The sequence below is a fragment of the Poecilia reticulata genome, chromosome 10, assembly GCF_904066995.2.
Source record: "Poecilia reticulata chromosome 10, P_reticulata-male-v2, whole genome shotgun sequence".
Classification (NCBI taxonomy): Eukaryota; Metazoa; Chordata; class Actinopteri; order Cyprinodontiformes; family Poeciliidae; genus Poecilia; species Poecilia reticulata.
Window position 1 is genome coordinate 13,573,878 of NC_088839.1, and position 21,746 is coordinate 13,595,623.

Consider the following 21,746-nt stretch of genomic DNA (forward strand, 5'->3'; position numbering starts at 1 on the left):
TTGTCCAAGCCCACCTGATATTGTGAATCTTTACATAAAAAAACATATAAAACACATCCTTCATTGTATCTGACACACAAACATATTTCATCCCCCCCCAAAAAAATAGACCGTTCAACATGTGACGTTATCATACTGACAATTCAAGTTTCTTTTTTTATTATCACTTTAAAATGTGTTACAGCAAAGTAAGAAAGAAATCGGTGCAAACTTCAGAGCAGTTCTCACTTATTATGCAAATGAACATGAATGAGGGGCTGGGGGGACAAGGATAAGGAGGTGATGAAAAGCTCCGAGGATTAAATAACGGTGGCGTAACAGCTCTCGCAGTGGACCTTTTTGTTGTGCAGGAACATACTGTGGAGAAGGTCTCCCATAGGCCTACTGCACACATCACACTGTGAACAAAAAAAAAAAAAATGAGCATAATCTTAGGTGACGTTCCAAGGAAAATTACCTCTTCATACCGTTTAATAAATCTTTAGCAGTGAATGAAAGCACTGGAGCCTTGAAAACCAGTGTTGGAATGCAGATTGACAAATATTCAAAGAAACCATTTTATTGGAATGAAAACATTCGTCGAAAATGCAATTCGTATTGCGCAACACCTTCAGATGAATTCCTCTTTAATGCCACACTGACATTGTTTGAAAAATACAACTTTTTGCACATTGAAAGATGACTGAAAGATGGTTTTTAAAAGAGTTAAGAGTTCATGATACTTTGAACTTTAACAATGTTAGCTGTGCCTTTGCACAACACCACAGATCCTCCACCATGCTTTACAGTGGGTAGGAGGTGCTTTTCCAGCCTAGACCCAAATTGAATATTTGTTGCTGAGAAACTCAGTGTCTTAGGTTCTTCAAACCAAAAGATTCACTCTATTTAATGTCCCGGAAGAGATTAGCAAACTCTGTCTGTATTTAATTGTAATGGTGGGAAGGTAAACGCGTCTTTCCGGCAACCGGTTTGCTTGTAGATAGTATCTAGTGGTTGCTATGGAGACCTGGAGGCCTCAAGGTGCCACTCTTTGCTGCACCCTGGTGGGCAATAGCTAATAGAAATGAAACTGCATGATGGCACCTCAGGGAAACAGGAAGTCGTCATTGCTCATTACAATTTATGGATGCATAGATCAAGTTAGAAAAGCAGAGTTACACCTATTTTATAGGAGTTGTTATGAGTTGCCAATAATGTGACCTAATGGATCTGCTCAAACTAAAGGTTGGATTTTTATATATTTTCCAAACTACTGCAATAAAAGATGAATTAATAGCAACGATTTTACACATCTTTACCAGGAGTGCCAATAGGTCCAGAGAGCACTATTAAAACAAAATCCACAAATGGAGGCCATTTACCTTGAAGCAGTCAGGGTGGCAGTTAATATTGAGGTGCTCGATGCTGATCTTGGCATCGTTGCCCACCTGCTTTCCGCAGTACGTGCAGGTGGACGACGGGGAGAGCCTGGAGGGAAACAACAGCGATTAGAACAATTTAGGCTGATCCCCTTTAATACGTGTAAATAATCCTTTGATGTCCCCATTCTGTCCCCCAATTAGCTGAACGAGATGGCTTCCACGTCTAGTTGCGTCAGAAGTGGTAAAATAAACAGGCAGGAGGAGACGGACCTTTAGCTTAAACTGGATTTTGTCTCGGTTGCGTGGATTAAGTGTTGTACTGGTTACCGAGAGGTTGATCTTAAATAACACGACGCTCTGTTTGAACAAGATCAGCCAGAGTGGCCTCATGTAAAGAAAAGTAAACACGCTCAAAGGTGAAAACAAGCAGCTTGGAGCACTTAAAAAAGAGAGTTGTAGAGTTGCAAGTGGCATTTTGTATAGCTCCTTCTTGCTATACAGAAGGAGAAGTATAGCAACTGAAGTGTGAAATAAATGCACTCAGGTAAATATGTAAAATTCCCACAAAAACTCAGCATACAGTGAATCTCACAAATGTAGACTACCCCTGTAAAAAGCAAGGGCGTTCTTACAAAAAGATGAGACCGTGATGGATAATTTCCACCTTAAACCTGACATTAATCCTGTACAGTTCAACTTAAAACCAAGCAAAGCTGTTAGGGGGATAATGTAAGTAATAAAATAGCTGCAATGCGTGCAGAGCATTAAACTAATACTTTGTTAGAGCATGTTTTGATTCAACTAAACTACTAAAAGTCAATTAATTGACTGCATATGAAATGCTTTGAGAGACGGGTATTAAATATTTATTAGCACGTCGTAACTAGTAAGTGCTACACACAATTCTGTAAAATACCTGCATGTGGGCATTTTCATTATTTTTGAGTGTTTTTGAGTGCATCACATGGAGACAAACATGCTGTTGCCGTGTGTTGATAATACTAGTTAACACCAGAACAAATAGCATTTCCTCCTCTTTACGGACTTGCAAAAAGAAAGACATTATTTTTAACTTCTACTTACGAGACAAATCTGACACAGTTTTGTTCAATAGTATGTATATAAAATGCTGTGGGATTTTATTGCACTTTCTGCAATCTATCGCCTTACCTAAAGGAGGCAAATAAGTAAATGTCAGGATAAACTTACAAGGCCAGGTGAACTTTATGTCAGGAGCAGACAAAATGTCATGTTACAGGTGGAAAAAGTTTGGAAATGATTTGTGATGGTTTATGTTCAATTTTAACAGGGATGTGTGTCTAGATCCCCTCTACACTCTCAAGTCTTGGTGCATGAAAAAGGTTTATGTGCCGGGGTATTACCTGGTGTAGCTGGAGGGGCTGCTGTACGAGTAACTGATGGAGCTTGATGTAAAATCGTCCAACCTACAGGAAAAGTACAAAATGTTCCATCATCCAAGCAACATCGGTTAATGTCTTTCTATGACTGCTTCAACAAAACAACAAATAATCGGCCTTACCCATTCAGTGGGTCCCTGAGATTGAGCAAAGGCTCACTTGCATCGACGTACTCCCTCACGTACACAAAAGGCCTAAAAAGCAGATAGTAACTTAATGCGGGTGCAAATTCTAACTTCAAGTTAAGCTTCCACTCTGGAGAGATGCTCACTTTTTGCTTTCCGGTTCTGGTGTTGGGACCCGTTGCTCTTCCGCTACCACGGCTGGCCTGCAGACGGAGAGCACAGACATTCGTGTCATCTTTTACTCACAGATGACAGGAGTGCGAAGGGTTATGAGACCCGTCATATGACGGGGTCATTCACCTTTTTTTTTCTTTTTTTTTTCCCACCACTGTCTGTTAATGACAGTCATTCATTGGGCTCAGATTTGACAGAATGACGACTCCACTGCATGTCACCAATCCGACACGTGGTGGCCCGATAATTAGAGGGAGGGAGCCAAATGAGGGCAGGCTGAAAGGCAACGGGAATGCCGCTCTGATTGTAGAACGTCAGAACTAGAGCTGATAGATCTGTTGAAACAGGACTTGCAGGTCCGTGTATAGCCTGAGTAAAGTGTTCAGGATCTGCGTTCCCACAGGGATTTAGCACAAATCAATTTAGCTAAAACAGCTGTGTTACCAAAATCAATTGAAGTAGGAGAACACAAGCAGGAATCTTAAATAGACCACAGTGCCAGGAAAATTCATAGTCCTTGAACTTCGTCACATTTTGTCATAATATAACCCCAAACCTTAGTGGGATATTTGTGTGGAACACAGAGCGTAGATGTTAAAGGGAGGTAAAACCAACCTGCTTTTTTCAAGAAATTGCAGATAAAACCTAAAAAATGTGTTAATTCCTTTGTTGTGGGAATGTCTACCAGCCATTCACGTCTGGAGACTGACGTTCTTCATCGAGTGAGACAGGATGAAGAGCTTCTGTCAACAGATAAGTCCAAGATTTGCTTGTGGTTCTCAGTCAGATTAAGGTCTGAACATTTTAACAACCCCGTCAGCAGTACGAAACAACAAAATGCAGCATGTTCAGTGTTTAGCATGATGTTTTATTATTGAATTGAAGCATTATCCTCGACTTGTCTGCTGTGTTACTTGGTTGTCATGACGCCGTTTGCTCATCGATGTTCTCTAAATCACTAATGAGGCTTTAACAGCACAACTGCACCTATCTGTACTAATATAAAATACCGGTAATGAAAATGATGCAGTCAGCTAAGATTATCTCTAATGGGAATTGATTGCTCTGGATTGGGGCAAAAATAAAGCTGAATAAAACAAAAAAAAATAAATAAATACCGTTCTTCCTCCTTTACTTCCTCCTCATCGCCATCTCCCGTCCCAGTGGAGATGGTATAAACAGTGGGGGTCATCCATTTATCCCAAGGGGAGTCATTCTCAGTGGACCTGGGGCACAAACAAGCACGTAACGGTAACATGAGCGGATGGCGTATTCACACTAACGTTTATTAAAAAGCAGAGTTGCTGGAGGCTGGACATGTTTGCGACGGCTCTGAGGGGAAGGTAGTAACAAATATCTGACCTATTTCCATCAGCATCAGTGCTCAATAACTTCCACCTCAGAGAGTAAACGCCGTAAAAGCCCAGCTCCTCCACCGCGGCGAAAGCAAAACGAGGTTACGGGAATAAAAGGAGCCAATGTGCACCTGGAGCTCTTAATAAAGAGACAACTTACTTTCTCTCAAACATGATCAACGTCTGCTGATCTCCAGCCTTGTCCTCCTTCTCAGCTTTTTGGCTGAGAGGGGGAGACAGACAGACATAGAAAGGCTTTTAGCTGGTAATGGACACAGATCAAAGGGGAGGATAAATGAAGAATAGCAGAGCGTGCGCTGCGTGCAAAAAAGAACAACAAAAAAACGTGTGTTCACCTCTCCACTGTGCTTGCCTCATGAGGGATTTCCCATGTGGTGTTCCAGGAACCCTGAGAGCTGGAGAAAATACCTAATATTAAAAATAAGTCTTAGGTCTGCACTTTGATGGGTCCTTTTTAACACGTGAGCAGGAATGTGCTTTGATGTACGCCCTTGTACTGCAGCTGTGACTGCCTGCTTGAGGTGATTGTCTTGTTGGAGAGTGAAACTCCAACCTCAAGTCATTTGCAGTTTTTGTTTCCTGGACGACCTCTAACCATCTTCCTGTAAACGCTCGTCTGCCTCCTTGTCGAAAACAAGTATTTCCACACCGTGATGGCGGCACCATCATGTTTCACAGTGTGGATTGTGTTCAAGAAGATGTGTGTAGTGTCGTTTTTTTTATTCTGCTGTCATATTATTCTATTACCTCACTTATGCAAAATTCTACCCTTGATTTACGCTTGGTTGTCATAAAGTTGTTTGTTCATCAGTGTTCTTAAAGTAACCTCTGAGGCTTTAACTGAACAGGTGTAGCTATACTAAGATGAAATTACAAAAATGATGCTGTGTGATTTATTAGTTTACACCTAATTGAAATGAATCACGCTGGATTTTATTTAGGGCCAGCAGAGTAAAATGGGGTGGAGGGGGGGAAATACAGCTGACTGCAAAGCACATGTTCCAGATTTTTATTTGTCAGGAATTTCCAAAACTATGTATGAGTTTGCCACAAAGTTATCAATAATTTGTGGTCATAATATTTAAAAAAAAAATAAAAATAAACATGATCAAGTTAAACAAGTACTTTTGCAAGTCACTGCAGCTAAATTCAGATCTTTGATTCAATTTGGATTCCTTAACTTGATTACCTAACTTATTCCAGCTGAGGTGCAGCAAATCAGGCCTGCATGCAGCATCACATGCTAAGAATTTAGAGAGAAATAAAAGACACAAAGCTGCAAAGAAGATAAGATAAACATCCGGTGAAAGCTCTCTCTCATTACGAAGTTTGACACTCATAAGATCATAAACTAACTGATCTCCCTGGAAAGTGAGTAAAAAAAAAAAAAAAAAACATCAAACTTTTATCATCAGCCACAGCTGTCCGTAAGTGTGGACACAATTCAGCGAGGATGAAGTCTGTAGGTTTTATAAGGCGCTGATGAAGGAGATCTCTGTCTGTTTTCACTGTTTTGATACTTTGCTTTCAGGTGTGATTTAGGGTTCAGTGATCGACACACATTGACTTTTGAGACACCGCTTCAAAACGGGGCTTTAATGTGTACTCTCTTATTTCAGTCTTAGTAAACATACCTTTCTCCGTCTTTCTCCTCATCCTCTTCTTCCTCAGACTCCTCTTCCTCTTCTACTTTCTGATCTTCCTCCTCATCCTCTTCTACTTTCCCCTCATCCTTTTCATTCTCTTTTTCCTCTTGTACTTTCTCCTCCTCCTCATTTACCTCTTTCTCTTCTACTTTCCCCTCCTCCTCTTCATTCTCTTTTTCCTCTTCTACTTTCTCCTCCTCCTCATTCTCTTTTTCCCCTTCTACTTTCTCCTCCTCCTCATTCTCTTTTTTCTCTTGTACTTTCTCCTCCTCTTCCTTTTCTACTTTCTGCTCCTCATTCTCCTCTTCCTTGTCTACTTTCTCCTCCTCCTCATTCTCTTTTTCCTCTTGTACTTTCTTCTCCTCCTCTTGTACTTTCTCCTCCTCCTCATTTACTCTTCTCTTCCTCCTCCTCTTCTTCTTTTCCTTTTCTACTTTCTGCTCCTCATTCTCCTCTTCCTTGTCTACTTTCTCCTCCTCCTCATTCTCTTTTTCCTCTTGTACTTTCTTCTCCTCCTCTTGTACTTTCTCCTCCTCCTCATTCTCCTCTTCCTCATCTACTTTCTCGTCCTCCTCATTCTCTTTTTCCTCTTGTACTTTCTTCTCCTCCTCTTGTACTTTCTCCTCCTCATTCTCCTCTTCCTCTTCTACTTTCTCCTCCTCTTCCTCTTCCTCTCCTACTTTCTCCTCCTCATTCTCTTCTTCCTCTTCTACTTTCTCCTCCTCTTCCTCTCCTACTTTCTCCTCCTTATTCTCCTCTTCCTCTCCTACTTTCTCCTCCTTATTCTCCTCTTCCTCTTCTACTTTCTCCTCATTCTCTTCTTCCTCTTCTATTTTGTCCCCCTCGTCCTCCTCTTCCTCTTCTGCTTTGTCCCCCTCATCCTCCTCTTCTACTTTCTCCGCTTGGAGAAAGTAGTGGTGGACTTGTTCCCCCACCACACTGGGCACCTCTTCCTCCATTTTGTACATAGGCTCGTACTGCATTGGAGTCATTTTAAAGATGACTTTTTCAACTCCCACTGGCGTCCTGGAACACAAACAAGGATGTAAAAGTAACATGAGTCGATGGCATATTCACTCTGTACATTTATTTTTAAAAAGCAGAGCAGAGTTACTGGACCTCTTTGTCACAGCTATGAAGGGAATCTAGTAACAAATATCTGACCTATTTTCATCATCACCTATGTCCAAAAACTTCCAACTCAGAGAGTAAATAATAAAAAAAAAAGAAAAAAATGTAATATAAACAAGGTTAAAGGGGAAAAAATTAGTCAATGTGCAACTGAAGTTCTTTATAAAGAGTCTACTTACGGTTTTGGTATGTTGGGACATGAGTATTCAGGTAGTTCTACCGCCATACTGAAAAAAGGAAACAGACACACGTTGAAAGATTCTTTTGATGGTATTGAACACAAAAGAGTGGAGCAAGTGTCTTTGCATCAGAAAGTTCCAGGAGAAGAACAATTAGAGGATTGCTGATAGAAACAAAACCGGACGACAGTAAACGGAGAGCAAGTGCTGGTGGCTTCTCCCGCTGCTCCGCAGTTACACCTAGTCAGGACCTGGGCATGAAATGACATCAAACCCAACTTTAACTTTTATCAAAAAATATATGTTGTTTTTTTGGGTTTTTTTCAAATTTGTTAAAACTGTTATATGTCGTGACAGTGTGAGACGGATAATCTGTGGAAAAAGTCGAGCTCCTCTGTCTTCTCCCAGTGCTCCCAGGGCTAACCGCAGAAATACACCACTCAGTCACAAACAGCCAATCAGAGTCAGGAGCAGGGTTTTAGCGCTGTCGATCAAGCTTGTGTGCACGCCGCTCACATCCTGCCCCTTTCTCTCTGCTAAGCTACAGTTGGTTCACCACAACAGAGCCTGAAATGACTAAATGACTGCTGAGACTAGTTAGCATGGCCACCGATGACGGTGCATAAACTCTTCATGGAAGGGGTAAATTCTTTCTCCACCACACTGAGCAGCACATACACAAGGTTGATTGGCAGTGCTAAGACACTCCTCATGGTTCAGATCCATTGTTTTTTACTGGGAACGGTGTATTTCTGCATATGACAACAGTAGAAGTGGGGAAAGATGAAGGAGCTTGACTTTTTTTTTGTAAAAATTTTTTTTTTTTTCCTAAAGTTAAATGCATGAAGCTATAAAGGGATAGTTCTGAATTGCTCATGTTCTGTTGTAAAGGCTGTACACAATTATTATTGTAGGTGTAGTACCTTTCTGAGTGTTTTTTATATATATAAATTAAGATTATTTGGTCAATAAGAATAAAAGCAGCACCAATCTGTAAGGCAACAAGACTTCAACCGTCTCAAAACAAGTCCAACAAACAATACTTGATCAACCTCTAACCCATCAGAAAGTTTGAACGGGGGATAACAGGCGATGGAGGTAGGAAGTAATAATCTTCCTGTGTGAAAAAACGTATAGAGAATAAAAAGCATTACTGGATGTTTAAGCCAACTTCAAACTTGGAAATGTTAACAAGCCACATCCACTTAAGTCACAAGTTTTAAGTATGCAGCGTCAATTAAAGAGGATGTTTTTGTTCTACTTTGTGTGCGTGCGTGCGTGCGTGCGTGCGTGCGTGCGTGCGTGCGTGCGTGTGTTTCAAGATGGCGATGCTCAAAAAATGTTTTATTTTAGGATCACTTTCACAATCACTGTTACAGATCAGATCCTGGAGCTAAATATCTGTTCGCAACTACATAAAACAATAAAGAGAAGGCAAAACTACATAAATGGAATAAGAAGTTCATATTGGTCATGTCCTCTATATTAAAATAAATTGAGTTATCGATTATTCATTACAGAAGCTTAAACTTTTAATAATAGGTAAAAAAAAAAAAAAAAAAAAAAAAAAGACTATTTTCCTTGTGTTAATGCTATAGCCTGCTGACTAAATTGGACGTTACCACTGGCACAATGTTGTGAAGGGAATAGCAGATAGATACGAAGAGTTAATTCAATAAAAATAATCCATCAGAGTACAGGACAGCCAAAGCTGAAGTCTTCAAATGTTAATCTTTGTGTTTTTACTGGTCCAAAACCGACAGATATTTAAAGCCGAAAGTTAAAAAGAAAAGTGCCAAACAGAAGTAATAAATAACTAAATTGATCATTTACATGCAATCGAACTCTTTTGGTCTTGGACTTTCCATCGTCTCCTCTGTTGTTGCTGAACTGAAAGACAAAATGTAAAACAGACCAGGGTTACCACTGCTAATGGAGCATATTCACGGCGGAAGCCGTGGTGTATATACTGCATGTGCATCACTTCCAGAGCGATTGGTGCCAATTGTGAATAACGATGATTACATTAGGAGCAGCAGACGTAGCAGCAAAGAAGACATTGTGAGGAGGCAACGTGATAGTGTCAGAGCAACAAGCTGAGGTTAGAGGAGGAGAAAGAGGGAGGGATTTGGGAAATCTTTCCTGTACCTGTTGATGGAAACATCAGCGGAGGGCTCAAGCAGGTCAGGGGGGCTGCGATGGGAGGAAAGTGGCTCATAATCAGAAACTGCTGCATTATGCATGCCGAGATGCTATCTGGCTGGCTGGAAGACAGTCACAGCGCCAAACCAATATGATTACCTGTTATGGGATGCAGTCCCTATCGGATTTGGATCAAACGGATCAGCCGAGCTGAAAAACAATTTCACACTGATTTCACTCTCAATTGTTCAGCACGGCCCTGTCTGGTGTCGGAGGAATTCTGATCACTTTGACTCGTAATGGAAAGATTCAATGCAGTTTGAATGGCAAACAGGAACAGAGAGCGGACGCAGCGCCGAACTCAATCGGAATCAGAATCAGGGGTGTCTTTACCAAATGGAAATGCTACTTTCAAATTTATACTACGCACTTCAGCAATGTGAGAAACCGAGATATTTTTCACTAAGTGTTCTGGTATATTATCTTGTATAAATATTCAGTAAACATCTGCCTTTTTTGTCATTTTCCAACAGCAAACTGCTGCAATGTGTTATATTGACATTTTATGTCATACACTAAAACTATACCTGTATTTTTTTTGTTTGTTTTCACATGTTTTATGTGAAAAATCTGAAAAGTGTGGCATGCATTTGTGTTCATTATCCTTTGATTTAATACTTTGTAGAATAACATTTCTACCACCTTTACACATGTAGAAACATTTTTTTACCAATTGTTTTTGCCAAATAGCTCTTTTTCAGATTTGATTGATTTGATGATCCTTCTGAAGTAACGTATCCCCACAGCATGATACTGCCTAAAGAATATCTCACTTGAGCTAAGTTGCTCGTGAAGGTGGGTAGTTGCCCTGGACAATATTTAGGAGTGTTAAGGTAAAGGAGGCTAATGATTTTATCTGTTTCACAATTGTGCTCCACTTTGTGTTTGTCTATCACATTAATTTCTGATGAATTAGGAAAAGTTCAAGGGGTGAACAAAATTGTTCTCTCGGCTTGGTAATGGGAAGACAGAATTATAGAAGACGGAGAGGAATGAATGGCATGATGGGAACAAAAAAACACAGGGCAAGTAAAGGTTACTGTTGCTGCTCTCATACACTATTTACAGTGTTACTCCATTAGGAAAGCTTGAAATCCACTGAACTATTTAACAAGCAGACTGTCTGAATATGCTTTTCCTTTCTTCTCCTTTCCATAAGCGCTCTTTGTCAGGAATAACCACAGCTTTGGTCGTTACAGTGTTGTGACTGTGGGGGCCAACGCTGCAGACAGAGTCGGTATAAATCATTGCGTCGCATATCGTGCTTCTTCGAGGGAGCAGCTCTGCACAGATAGATAATTGTTTAAGAGCAGCCTGTCATCTCCCACTACCTTTGTGTTTCCACGGCTGTCTCATCCGTCTGCTTCTCCTCCTCCTGCTGCTGCATGCTGAGGCTGGTGGAAAGGCAAAAACAAAAGCAGAAATACTAATCAGCGCGGCGCGCTCTTTTCTATTTCCAGACGCAGACGTGCAGATAAAAACGAAAGGCTTTTTAAAGTTTCAAAGTCGTTTCATTCAGGAATCGGAGGCTGTTTGGTGCTGCCACGGAGCAGTGGATTAAAACTTTGGGTTTGTGATAAAAATGAATCTCATAAATCAGGGTTGCTTGTCTCCTTTATCTGCGGTATAATAAAAAGAAACTACTGACACAAGAGGAGGGCAAAGATGGGAAGCGTGAGTTGTCACATCGGGCTCTTCTCGCCCTCCATGGCTCTGTGTTCGCTATAATGACACGGAGCCATGAGATTCATGGTGTCAGATGTCTGTGCAGGACTGGACTCACCAGGCAGGCATTGCACAGAAAAGTAAAAAGTGGGGAAGAGTTTTAGAACTTCATCGAGGTGAGTTAAGGTGATGCTTTGCTAGCTGCTAACAAAGCAACTACAGATTTACAACCGACTAATTCTTTAAATGAGCCCGGATTAGCAGTTTGAGGGGATAAAGAGCCTTTTTGCTGTACCCGCCAAGTCCAGTGAGTAGATCCTGACTCCAGCGCCCCGGGCTGGATGGAACAGGCTCCGCTGGTTCTTCTGGACTGCGGAAGCGGAAAGCAAGAAGTTGATGAGCAAAGAGGGGATTCAGATTGGGGGGTGTTTAAAACTCATACAGGCAACCTGAGACAGATGAGAGACTTTATATGAGGTCCAACAGTGCCACCTTATGGATAACATTCAAAAATTCTTCTTAATTGCAAAATGAGAAAGAATTTTTTTTTTTAACAAACTTGTCACTGAAACCCAGGAGATCGCCTGTTATTGGTTCGCCATCTCTGGGCTCTGTATCTGGCTCCTGTTCAACACTGCAGAGAGGAAGAGACAGAAAAAAAAAACAACACAAAAAAAAAAACAGATCAGTGCGTTATTAAAGCACCTGGTTTGGCAAGAAAGCCCAGAAACATCTCGTTCTTAAATATGTTTGTACTGCGTTTAATCAAATGTAATTTAGGACACTAGTCATGTCTCATGTTTAAGGCACCAAAAATGGAGACGTGTGTTCTGTAATTGCTCTGAAGTGAACATAGTGGAAATCAGAGCGCATTTGTGTTCTTGCCAGCCACGCTACGGCACAAGTGAGGCGGTTACTGATTTTGCTTACCTGTCCTCTGGGGTGGGACTGTCCACCGGGCCTCCTTCTTCCTCTGCCAGCTCTTGCTTGTCGTTCTCAGCGCTGCAAGGGGAAAAAAACTCAAAAAAATCAAATAGTGTAGTGTTGGGGGGCCTTTGGGCAACGATGTTAAACTGAGAGGGTCGTGCTTTTGTAATGTTTTTCAGTAAATACCTGCTAGGGTTTGTGTCCAAAGAAATGAGGGTGTCGGACAAGGCAGCGATTGTGTCAGTACTGGAGCTGTGAACGTAGATGCATGAGGAAATAGATGAAATGTGGGCTAATTCACAGTCAAAACTGTGAAAGGATGAGGCAAACACAAACTTGAAATCACATCGAGCGCAGTAGATGTGATTGCAATAATAAAAACAGTAATAAGAAAGGGACAAATTTCACAAATGTTTTCAAAAATGTTGCTTTGGATAGGTTTTTTTTTATGATACGTTAAAACAAAAGAAAACTGATCACAATTAGACGTTTCTCTACTTTTCCAGCTAATGCATGAGATGCTGAGACAATCACATTTAGTTCTGAGAACGAGGGTTGAGAACTGAAGACCACTTTGGGCTGAAGAGATTAACTACTGAGCTCAGCTAAGGAATAAAGAAAGAAAGGGAAGGGTTTTCTTTCTTCTTTTTTTTTCTTGCCAGGTCAACAAAAGTTTATGTTTTTTCTGCAAAAAACTACAACGTAAAAGTGTGGGCTTCCCTATAGTCTGCAACCAGAAACTTGGATCTTAAACAACTTAAATAAAACGGGTCTTGCTAAGGTTTGTGTCATCACACTCATTTGGATAAGGAGGCAGATTTTTCAACATTTTATGTTTACCAGCCAATAGTTTTGCCTTATTTAAGGTCGTTGGTAAACACGAAACACGAAACGAGACTCACGCTGACTGCGGTTTGGGTGCAGGAGCAGAGGCAGCAGATGTGGGAGGAACAGCAGGAGACGGTTCCACCGCGCTGTCGGCATCATCAAAAATCTCCACCCTGCATGCGTACATTCACACAGAGAGACGCGTAAATAGTCAAATGTCGAAATTTGAGAACATGCTTCGTATCTTCTTGGCTCCAGAGCCAAACACAATATGAAGAAACTCAAACCTTTTAGCCACAAATGAAGGATCGCTGGTGGCCAAAGAAGTGTCAGGCGGTGTATCTTTAGTCCTGACAGATTTTAGAAACAAACGCTTAGAGTAAATAAGATTTCTACAAAGCAGATTGGGATGGATTGGAAACATAACCACTTCCAGAATCAGGTTAAAGTTCATTACATCCATTAGAGACATGACCTAAATGATACGTACTCGTACAGCTTAGCAGCAGACAAAACATAGGATCGTTTGTTGGCTGCTTTTGTCTTCATAACATGAAGGGCGGCCTCCGTCCTGCACGGTAAGACGATGTGATATTACTCAGAATGTTGGGTTTTTTTTTTTTTTTTGGTTTGTTTTCTCTGGGCACATGGCTTCTCGGCGGGAGCGCAGTCTCACCGTCTCTCCTGCTCCTCAAAGCTGAGCTGGCCCTCGGGGTTCTCTGAAGTGTTCCTCACAATGTGAGGGGCTCTACGGAGCAGAAGCACAAACACACACCGCATGAAAAACACAACATTCTCAGCGAGGCGCAAGCTATTACCTGGAAATCTTATTCGCACACTTACATCCTCTTGTAGGTCTCTGAAGGCTTTTTAGTGAATGTTTTTGTTGTGCTGAGAAAAAAAAATTTATAATAATAATAACATGCAGAAATGTGGTTTTCAGAGTGCACTGTGCAAGTAAACCTGCTGTTTTTAAGGGAAGATGCTTTTACCTTGTGCCATTAGATGATGGAGTTGAAGCAGGCTTTTCTAGTTTAGTAAAAACACCTCTGAAGGCAAAAGAAACAAAGAATGTTGTTATTAGCATTATTCTTCAGCATCCCGACATTAATACAGTTGCATTAGATTACCACTAAAAACAAATATTTGAAGGTAAATATGTGTACAAGTACTGTACAGTACAAATGGATTGCATTTGTAATAAAACAGTGGGCCTCCACCAACTTGGAGTCTGATACCTCAGCCACTCTTCCTCCAGACTCTGGGACTTTGAATTCCAATAAAAATAGAAAACTTAATTTAAAAGAGGGACACTTTAAGTCCTCTTTCACCCTCAGCTTATCTAAGGTACATCTGAAGTTTTTAGTTTAGGATTTTCTTAACTTAAGAAATGTAGTGCTTGTAGTTCATAACCTGGACCTTTTTTTTCTACCACGTTTTCCCTCCATTCAACTTTCCATTAATTTAATTAGTTTCTTCAGCAGTAACCTCTTGTGACCTACTCCAACAACTGTGTGTACCATGACATTTCTGTTCTGTGTTCTTCTTAAATTAGTTTTAAGTAATTAATCCGTATGAGATACATTGTTGTCAATTATTCAACTGAAATAACTAACATTTTCAATTGTATTCTCAAGTCTTGAGTCTGCTTTTGATTAAGATAAAAAAAAATTGGTCTGATTAGTTTTTGACCTTTTTGTTGTTTTTTAAAGAAATGGATCAGAGTGAGTGTCTCTCCTACCTGATCAGGTATCCTTGTGTTGCTGGTTTACTGAAAATCAAGACGGGGATTTGGTCAAAAAAAATTAAAGTTAACATTTTTAAAGTAAACCTGCACCCTTATTCAAAATACAGTTCTACCTCTCAGTGTCAGACTGTACTGGTGGCGGCGTGGCTTTTACTGGTGAGGAAACTGGGCTCGTTTCAATGGGAGCTCCGTTCAAACGCCTGGCTCTGACTTCTGCCAACCTGCACAGATTGCACAGAGAGTTTTAGTTGTGTCTCTTCGAGTGACTGGGCAGCCGATGAGATGGACGGGACTCTCTGAAGGCACGCGCTTTACCATGGCTTTTCCTCCTCCTGAGTTTCAGCCTGAGGTTCATCTCGGCGCTGCAGCCAGCTGCCGTCTCCCCTCAGCTTTGTTCGTACTTTGGTGGTGCGAAGCACAGATGCTCGGTCTCCCTCTGGGACGCAAACAGGAGCACGCGCAAACGTGAGTTATGCCACGAATTGCAGGGTGTGCTATTGCTGTTACACTTTGAAAGCGGTGCACTTATGAACGTGAGATAAATGAGGTTAATTAGAAAACCAATTTCTAAATACTAAAACTCATTATAAGTGTAAACCTAAGTTTAAAAAGTAAATGAATCTGTTTAATTCAACTAAGGAATCTTAAACAGTAGGTTGAATTTAGCAGATTTTGTAAACAATTCAAAGTGGGAAAGACAAGAGAGCATTCAAGTTTTCTTAAGGAAATGTTTGTTGATGTTTGTTGATAAACTTGAAGGATTCACATATATCCTGCTACCAAGGACAGAAAGGAGGGTGGCAAGAGAGGTAACAAAACAAATCTTTAAAGCACCCTATATTAGAGAAGTGCTGCAAAGATTTGCTTTATATACAATTTTACTAATAAGTGGCTTATTAGTCCAAATTGTGACTCGAAAAATAAATTCATTAATATATGGCTGCCATGCACAGAAAACTATTTTTCAGCATTTTTCACAGTCAGCTCCAATTTCCAAAATGCATTAGACATATATTGAGGGCAATAAATCACCGCTTTGCTTCCATAATTATGTTGTTAATCATTCCTAGTTTGCCATTTTCTTTAACTGACCAATCAAAATAGGGCCCTCTTTCCAGGAAATGGTTTATAAAAGACAAATGACACAACAGAAGGGTTGGTATATGTTGTATTTCCACCACTGTCCTTTTCAGCTTGACTCACTATTACAATTATCCCATCATACAGAGTGCCCGACGTTTCATTTTGACGTAGATGGAAATTGAAGTGGTAAGATTGCCTTTAAGTTTAAATGTTTCAAGTTCACATTTCAAATAAAGGGTTACAAGATTAGCTAATTTTTTTAAAAATGGCTTTTTCTTTTGTTCTGGAAATGCATAGCCTTAATAACTGTTGTTTTTGAAAAGTTTGGTGTTTCTCAGCATGATAAAATTTTTATCATTGCAAAGCTGTAAAGTAAATAACAATGTGTGCTACTTTCTGGTGTAAAATGGACAACTGCAAGGGAAGCTGCTTACTAAAAAAAAATGAAGCAGTGAAAGAGAAAATGGGAATTCAGCCAAAATGTGACTACGGGTGATGACTTAATGAGCAATTAATATATTAAACCTATTAACACTTAGTGTCAATTTATTGGTACTCAAACTACATTCATGTTCATGTAAGTCAAGAAACTGTATAGGCTCTTTAAACCTTTAGGGACAGGTGAGGGCTGTAGCCCTCATATTACTTTACGGTGTACACGAAATCTTAATATGCTAAATCATAACAGCTCAGTACAGAGGGGCGATAACATCAGCTATTAGTATTGAAGGAAGTACATGGTATCATAATTAGATCACATGAATTAGTCTTCTCACCTCTTGACATGTTTCTTCTGGTGGGATCTCGGCGCTTTCCCCTACAGGCAACCTGAAAAATACATCAGTAAGAAACCTCACGAAGAGAAAGTGTGTGATCAGCAAACGGCTCGTTTTCTTAGAATTAGCATATTTTGAAATGGTTGTTCCTATGGTATGTCCCCTCCCCAAAAGGCTGTCAGAAATTCCTCATTCTCATCCTTCAAGCATGCAGCTCATCCTGTCCTGCCACATTTCAAGAGAAAAGTACTTCAATTGCCTACATAAGAATTGAAACACACAAATAACCATCTCCTTACATCAGCAGCTTGGAGTAATGTCTCATTTTAGTAAAGATGGATCAAGGTTGCTTATTTCAAAATTAGTCGATCCCACGATTTATTTAGGATCAGAAAGAAAACAAAAATTTGCTCTGAGGTCAAATTCCTTGGGTATTATTACAAAAAAAACACACACAAAAAAACCCAAAAACACAGTTCAGTGACTGTTTCCTTATCTCGAAGCAGGCCACAGTTTATGCAAAACTGAGAAGGGGGGGGGGGGGTCAAAAATGGGAATGCAAATATTAACAGCTAAAACGCCTGAGGCTTTTAATTTAGCCCTTCCAGAGCAACATCCCTCAGATAAATGTATCAGAGGGATGTTGTCCTGAATAAAAAGTGACTCTAAATGGAGAAAGGATTTTTATCCTGGCAGTACACACACACACACACACACACACACGCACACACACACACACACACACACACACACACACACACACACACACACGGACACGATAAATCATTAATGAAACACAGCAGCTTTAAAAGGAAAACGCTAAAGATGAGAGTCAACTGAGCTGACATGTAAAAAAATAAAATAAGTGGGCAAACAGTGATAATCATCAGTGTAAGCAGGCAAACATTCCCACTAGGTGACGAATCCAACCTTCTGATAACAAAAAAAAAAAAAAAAGTTAAGATTATCTGTTAAATAACGTTATAAACAAGCCAGATAGTTGACAGTGAGAGTACATACATACCTGTTCAACCCTGATATCCGACAGGGCTCTCTTCTCACAGCTGAGTGTGGCCGAAGTGAGCAGAAGAAAAAAAAGTCGTTCTTCCCTGACAGGTGTCTCAGCAAACTAGCAAACAGGTACGGGCGTGAGCTCTAACAAGCCCAGCCAGTCGAGGAAGGTGGATGTGGGGTGGAGCAGTGCGCGTGCGTCAATGTGTGCGCGCGTGTGCGTGGTAGAGGTTGCTAAGAACTTATTTTCTTTGTTTACCACATCTGTGCTTTCGTTCTAGAAAGTCAGCAAGCATGTACCTGTCGCGCAGGTGGGTGATAATGATGATGAGGATGATTATGATGATGATGATCAGTTCTTCATCGTGTGCAAAAGGCAACGGGGAGCACGAGGAGGATGAGGACAAGGTGCAGAGCGTGGCACCCATAAATGAGGCGGGTGGCAGCCGCGTCTCCTGTGGGGAATGCTCGTGTCACGCTCAGTGGGCAGGAAAAGCCGGGAAGCAAACACACATCATTAAAACAAAATCAAGAACAGCGCGAAGAGCTGAGCCGAGAAAACAAAAACATTAAGACTTGATTTATGGTGACATCTTCTGTAACATCTTGAACCCCTGTTTTATATTTAAAATAAAAGCCTTTAAGGGTTTCTTTTCTTTTCTTTTTTTTTTTTTTTTTTTGGCATTTTGCTCTGGGATTGTAAAGGTCAGGCATTGATAGTGGGCCACAGAGCGCATTGTAAACAGACAGTTTACTCGGACCGACTGACTGACTGAGTTGATGTTTGTTTAAGAGGAAGGCAGAAAGAAAAATGAGTTCACGTTTTCTGCAAATGTCATGCAACTTCTTCAGCAGATGAGAACAGCCGCAGCATGAAAATCAGCAAAAAAATCCCCGCCAGTAAGCGGCCAAGATAAACAGCATCCCCATTAGATTCATATTTTCACCAAAAAAAAAAAAAAAAAAAATTCTCAAATCGCAGCGGAGCTCTTCACGGCTTTCACAACGTGTCACAGAAACGGGGCGGGAAGAGGACATTTTATCCGAGAGCCAAGGTTTCACCCTGGTTAGCAGAGTATCAACGTGGATTATCCTCCTTCCTTTCCTTTTAACACCAAACCAGTCGGACCGCCTTGGCCCGCAGCTCTGACTTCACTAATGAATCATTAGGGTGCTGCTGGCACAAAATTAAAATGAGAATGCAAAGCATCTGAACTTAACCCCCACCTCCGTTTCACCACACCAACAATTGGAATCGCAACAATGTCGCGGCAGAGGTGAGCGGAAACCTGCGTAGTAAAGCGCAGCATGTGACTCGGCTTTCCAGTCACAACCAACCGGGCCGATTGAGAATTGATCGTTTTCAGGCTTCGTGCCTTCGCAGCGATCAAAAAGTCAAGAGTAACACAGACACCTGCTGTGCGTTTTCATTACCCCTCCATCTATTGTGTTCAGTTAAATTCCTTAAATAGTTTTCTGTCACTTTGTCTTTCAAGTGGAAACGCATCCTAGTGGAGGAAGTCTGAGAGTGGACTGTTTTTGTTGTTTTCTTTGGAATTCAAGGGTTTGTTGAGTTTTGTGGGGATAAATCTGTGGTCAAAATCGACATTGACTCGACACGATCAGTTCTTCTTCTGGAGTTTAAGCTTTAACTCAATTTGTTTTGTTTTTTATTCTTATTTCACTATGAATTTTTTCAGTTTTGTGGCGCGGCCGGGTTCATTGTCCTGGAGTGACACAGCAGCAGCAGCAATGCTGCATGGGGTCAGTCGCAGAATTCAAATTAAAAAGCAGCTAAAATTGTATCTGCATAATTATCGGTTACTTCATCTGCCAGCAATTTTAATGGTTTGCTCTCCTAACCCTTGAAAACATTCACATTTCTATGAGGTTCCATTTCAGTCTGAATGCAGCCATTCCTCTTTTTCCACTCCCAGAATGATGAAATACAGGATATACAGGAGCCTCTTTGAGCCTTTTCACCCTTAGGAAAGATATCATAGCAGAATAAGTTCATGGAGAAAAATTTTATTATTCTAACTGGGGAAAAAACAAAACTACGGAGCCCCTAAGGGGACATGGAGGGAAAAAAAGGAAAGAAATCCCGACTTATTATCTCGAGATCCCGACTTTTTTTCTCGAGATCCAGAGGAACTTATCTCGAGATCCCGACTTATTATCTCGAGATCCCGAGAAACTAAGTCGAGATCTCGAGATCCCGACTTATTATCTCGAGATCCCGACTTTTTTTTCTCGAGATCCCAAGGAACTTATCTCGAGATCCCGACTTATTATCTCGAGATCCCGACTTTTTTTTCTCGAGATCCCAAGGAACTTATCTCGAGATCCCGACTTATTATCTCGAGATCCCGAGAAACTAAGTCGAGATCTCGAGATCCCGACTTATTATCTCGAGATCCCAACTTTTTTTTCTCGAGATCCCAAGGAACTTATCTCGAGATCCCGACTTATTATCTCGAGATCCCAACTTTTTTTTCTCGAGATCCCAAGGAACTTATCTCGAGATCCCGACTTATTATCTCGAGATCCCGACTTTTTTTTCTCGAGATCCCAAGGAACTTATCTCGAGATCCCGACTTATTATCTCGAGATCCCGACTTTCAAGATGATAAGTTTCTCGGGATCTCGAGAAAAAAAAGTCGGGATCTCGAGATAATAAGTCGGGATCTCGAGATAATAAGTCGGGATCTCGAGATCTCGACTTAGTTTCTCGGGATCTCGAGATAATAAGTCGGATTTCTTTCCTTTTTTTTTCTCCATGTCCCCTTAGGGGCTCCGTACAAAACTGTCCATTTGAGAATAAATAAATAAATCACTTGTTCCGTAAAAAGCTCCTTTGTAAATAACTTGTTCAACAGAAACATAGTTGATCTTTTTCTTTAACATTTCACAAGGTTGGTGCTTAGAGAGATGGAGCTTTGATTATTCCCCTTTGGGCGCCATCTCTTGAGCTTCGAGTCCTGGGTATTGTGTTATACGCTTGTCTTCAAGTATTCATATTTAATCTTGGCAGACAAATATAGCCATGGAAAAAGGTTGGTTTATGTCTGCTGAATCACTTCTGTTTTGATTTGACTCTATAGCTTGGTGACTGTCCTAATGAAAAATATGAGAACTGGTTTTGGGTTTCAGATTCTCCACTATACTTTTAGTGAGCAACACCTTGTCATGTGTGATGCATTTCAAAAACACACACCTCTAATATTTAGAACCAGACAATTCGCACCAACCCTGTCTGTTCGACGGCCAATTCTCCAAGGTGTGGCACTGAGTCATCTAACAAAATTACTCGTCCAGTTGAAGTTTCAGTAGTTTTTAACAAACGCCACACATCCACGTTGGTCAGAAAAAAGCTCTTCCTTGTCATACTTCCAACACATACAGCCTAGTGGTTGTCATGGAGACACCCTGATGCCACTCTTTGATGCTCCAAAATTACATTTAATTCTCCTTACTGTGGATGGCGACGATCTAAACATTTCAAGACTTATTTATAACAGCTCATGCCGTTTTAAACTTATTATTGCTTTGACTGGAGCCTCATTTAGGCATGCAGCTTTTTTTCTGGCAACACTTTTCTGACTTGGGAAGAACAACATATACTTTAGTTGTTTGACATTATAAAGTTGTCTAGTCTGGTTTTTTTGTTGTTTTTTTTAGTTGTCTAGTCTTTACAATTTTGTATAATAGCTCAAAGAAATGGCCTGATTACATTTAAAGAGTCAAGTTTACATCACAAAAATGCTTCACTTAATCAATCCGATTTCTTTTTTATGAAAGAAAGGAAGTCATATTTTATTGAAAATTTTCCAACATGAGATTTTTCTGCTGTAACTAAAGAAAGATATCATTTTAAGATACATTTTATAAACCAGGCATTTTACCAGGTAATCTTATTCTTGTTTCCATTTCTTAAATCCTAAAATCACCCAGAAGGCTATTCTTCAACGTAATGGAAAGGGTTCTTTTTTTATTCCCCCTAAATTTTTAGAATAACTTTAAAGTCTCCAATATCGAGCCGCAGATGTTTGAACGGTGAGATATTCATTTCCCGGTTCCATCAGACTGCACTTGTG

The 21,746-nt window shown here is 40.5% G+C and overlaps 1 protein-coding gene across 1 annotated transcript; it reads right to left on the reverse strand.

The window, feature by feature from the left end:
* Positions 1 to 122: 122 nt before the first annotated feature.
* znf185 (zinc finger protein 185 with LIM domain) lies at positions 123 to 18,565 on the reverse strand. Its single transcript, XM_081612027.1, has 29 exons — positions 17,663 to 18,565; positions 16,639 to 16,690; positions 15,095 to 15,215; positions 14,893 to 15,000; positions 14,774 to 14,803; positions 14,025 to 14,081; positions 13,876 to 13,923; positions 13,709 to 13,780; positions 13,523 to 13,603; positions 13,320 to 13,382; positions 13,107 to 13,205; positions 12,391 to 12,456; positions 12,208 to 12,279; positions 11,837 to 11,911; positions 11,573 to 11,647; positions 10,944 to 11,006; positions 9,712 to 9,762; positions 9,559 to 9,603; positions 9,244 to 9,300; positions 7,411 to 7,458; positions 6,089 to 7,126; positions 4,790 to 4,849; positions 4,594 to 4,656; positions 4,197 to 4,304; positions 3,051 to 3,107; positions 2,902 to 2,973; positions 2,744 to 2,806; positions 1,362 to 1,467; positions 123 to 398 (listed from the first exon to the last, which is right to left on the reverse strand). Exons 2-29 carry the CDS (start codon positions 16,646 to 16,648, stop codon positions 300 to 302), a joined length of 2,907 nt encoding a protein of 968 aa, XP_081468153.1. The 5' UTR covers positions 16,649 to 16,690; positions 17,663 to 18,565; the 3' UTR covers positions 123 to 299.
* Between the last annotated feature and the right edge of the window lie 3,181 nt (positions 18,566 to 21,746).

Excerpts from the sequence above, each read along its gene's own strand:
- znf185 (XM_081612027.1), bottom strand. Across the intron at positions 4,657-4,789 it reads GAGGCAAGCACAGTGGAGAG|CCAAAAAGCTGAGAAGGAGG; the intron begins GTGAACACACGT and ends TCCCCCTCTCAG. Across the intron at positions 399-1,361 it reads GCCACCCTGACTGCTTCAAG|TGTGATGTGTGCAGTAGGCC; the intron begins GTAAATGGCCTC and ends TTTTGTTCACAG.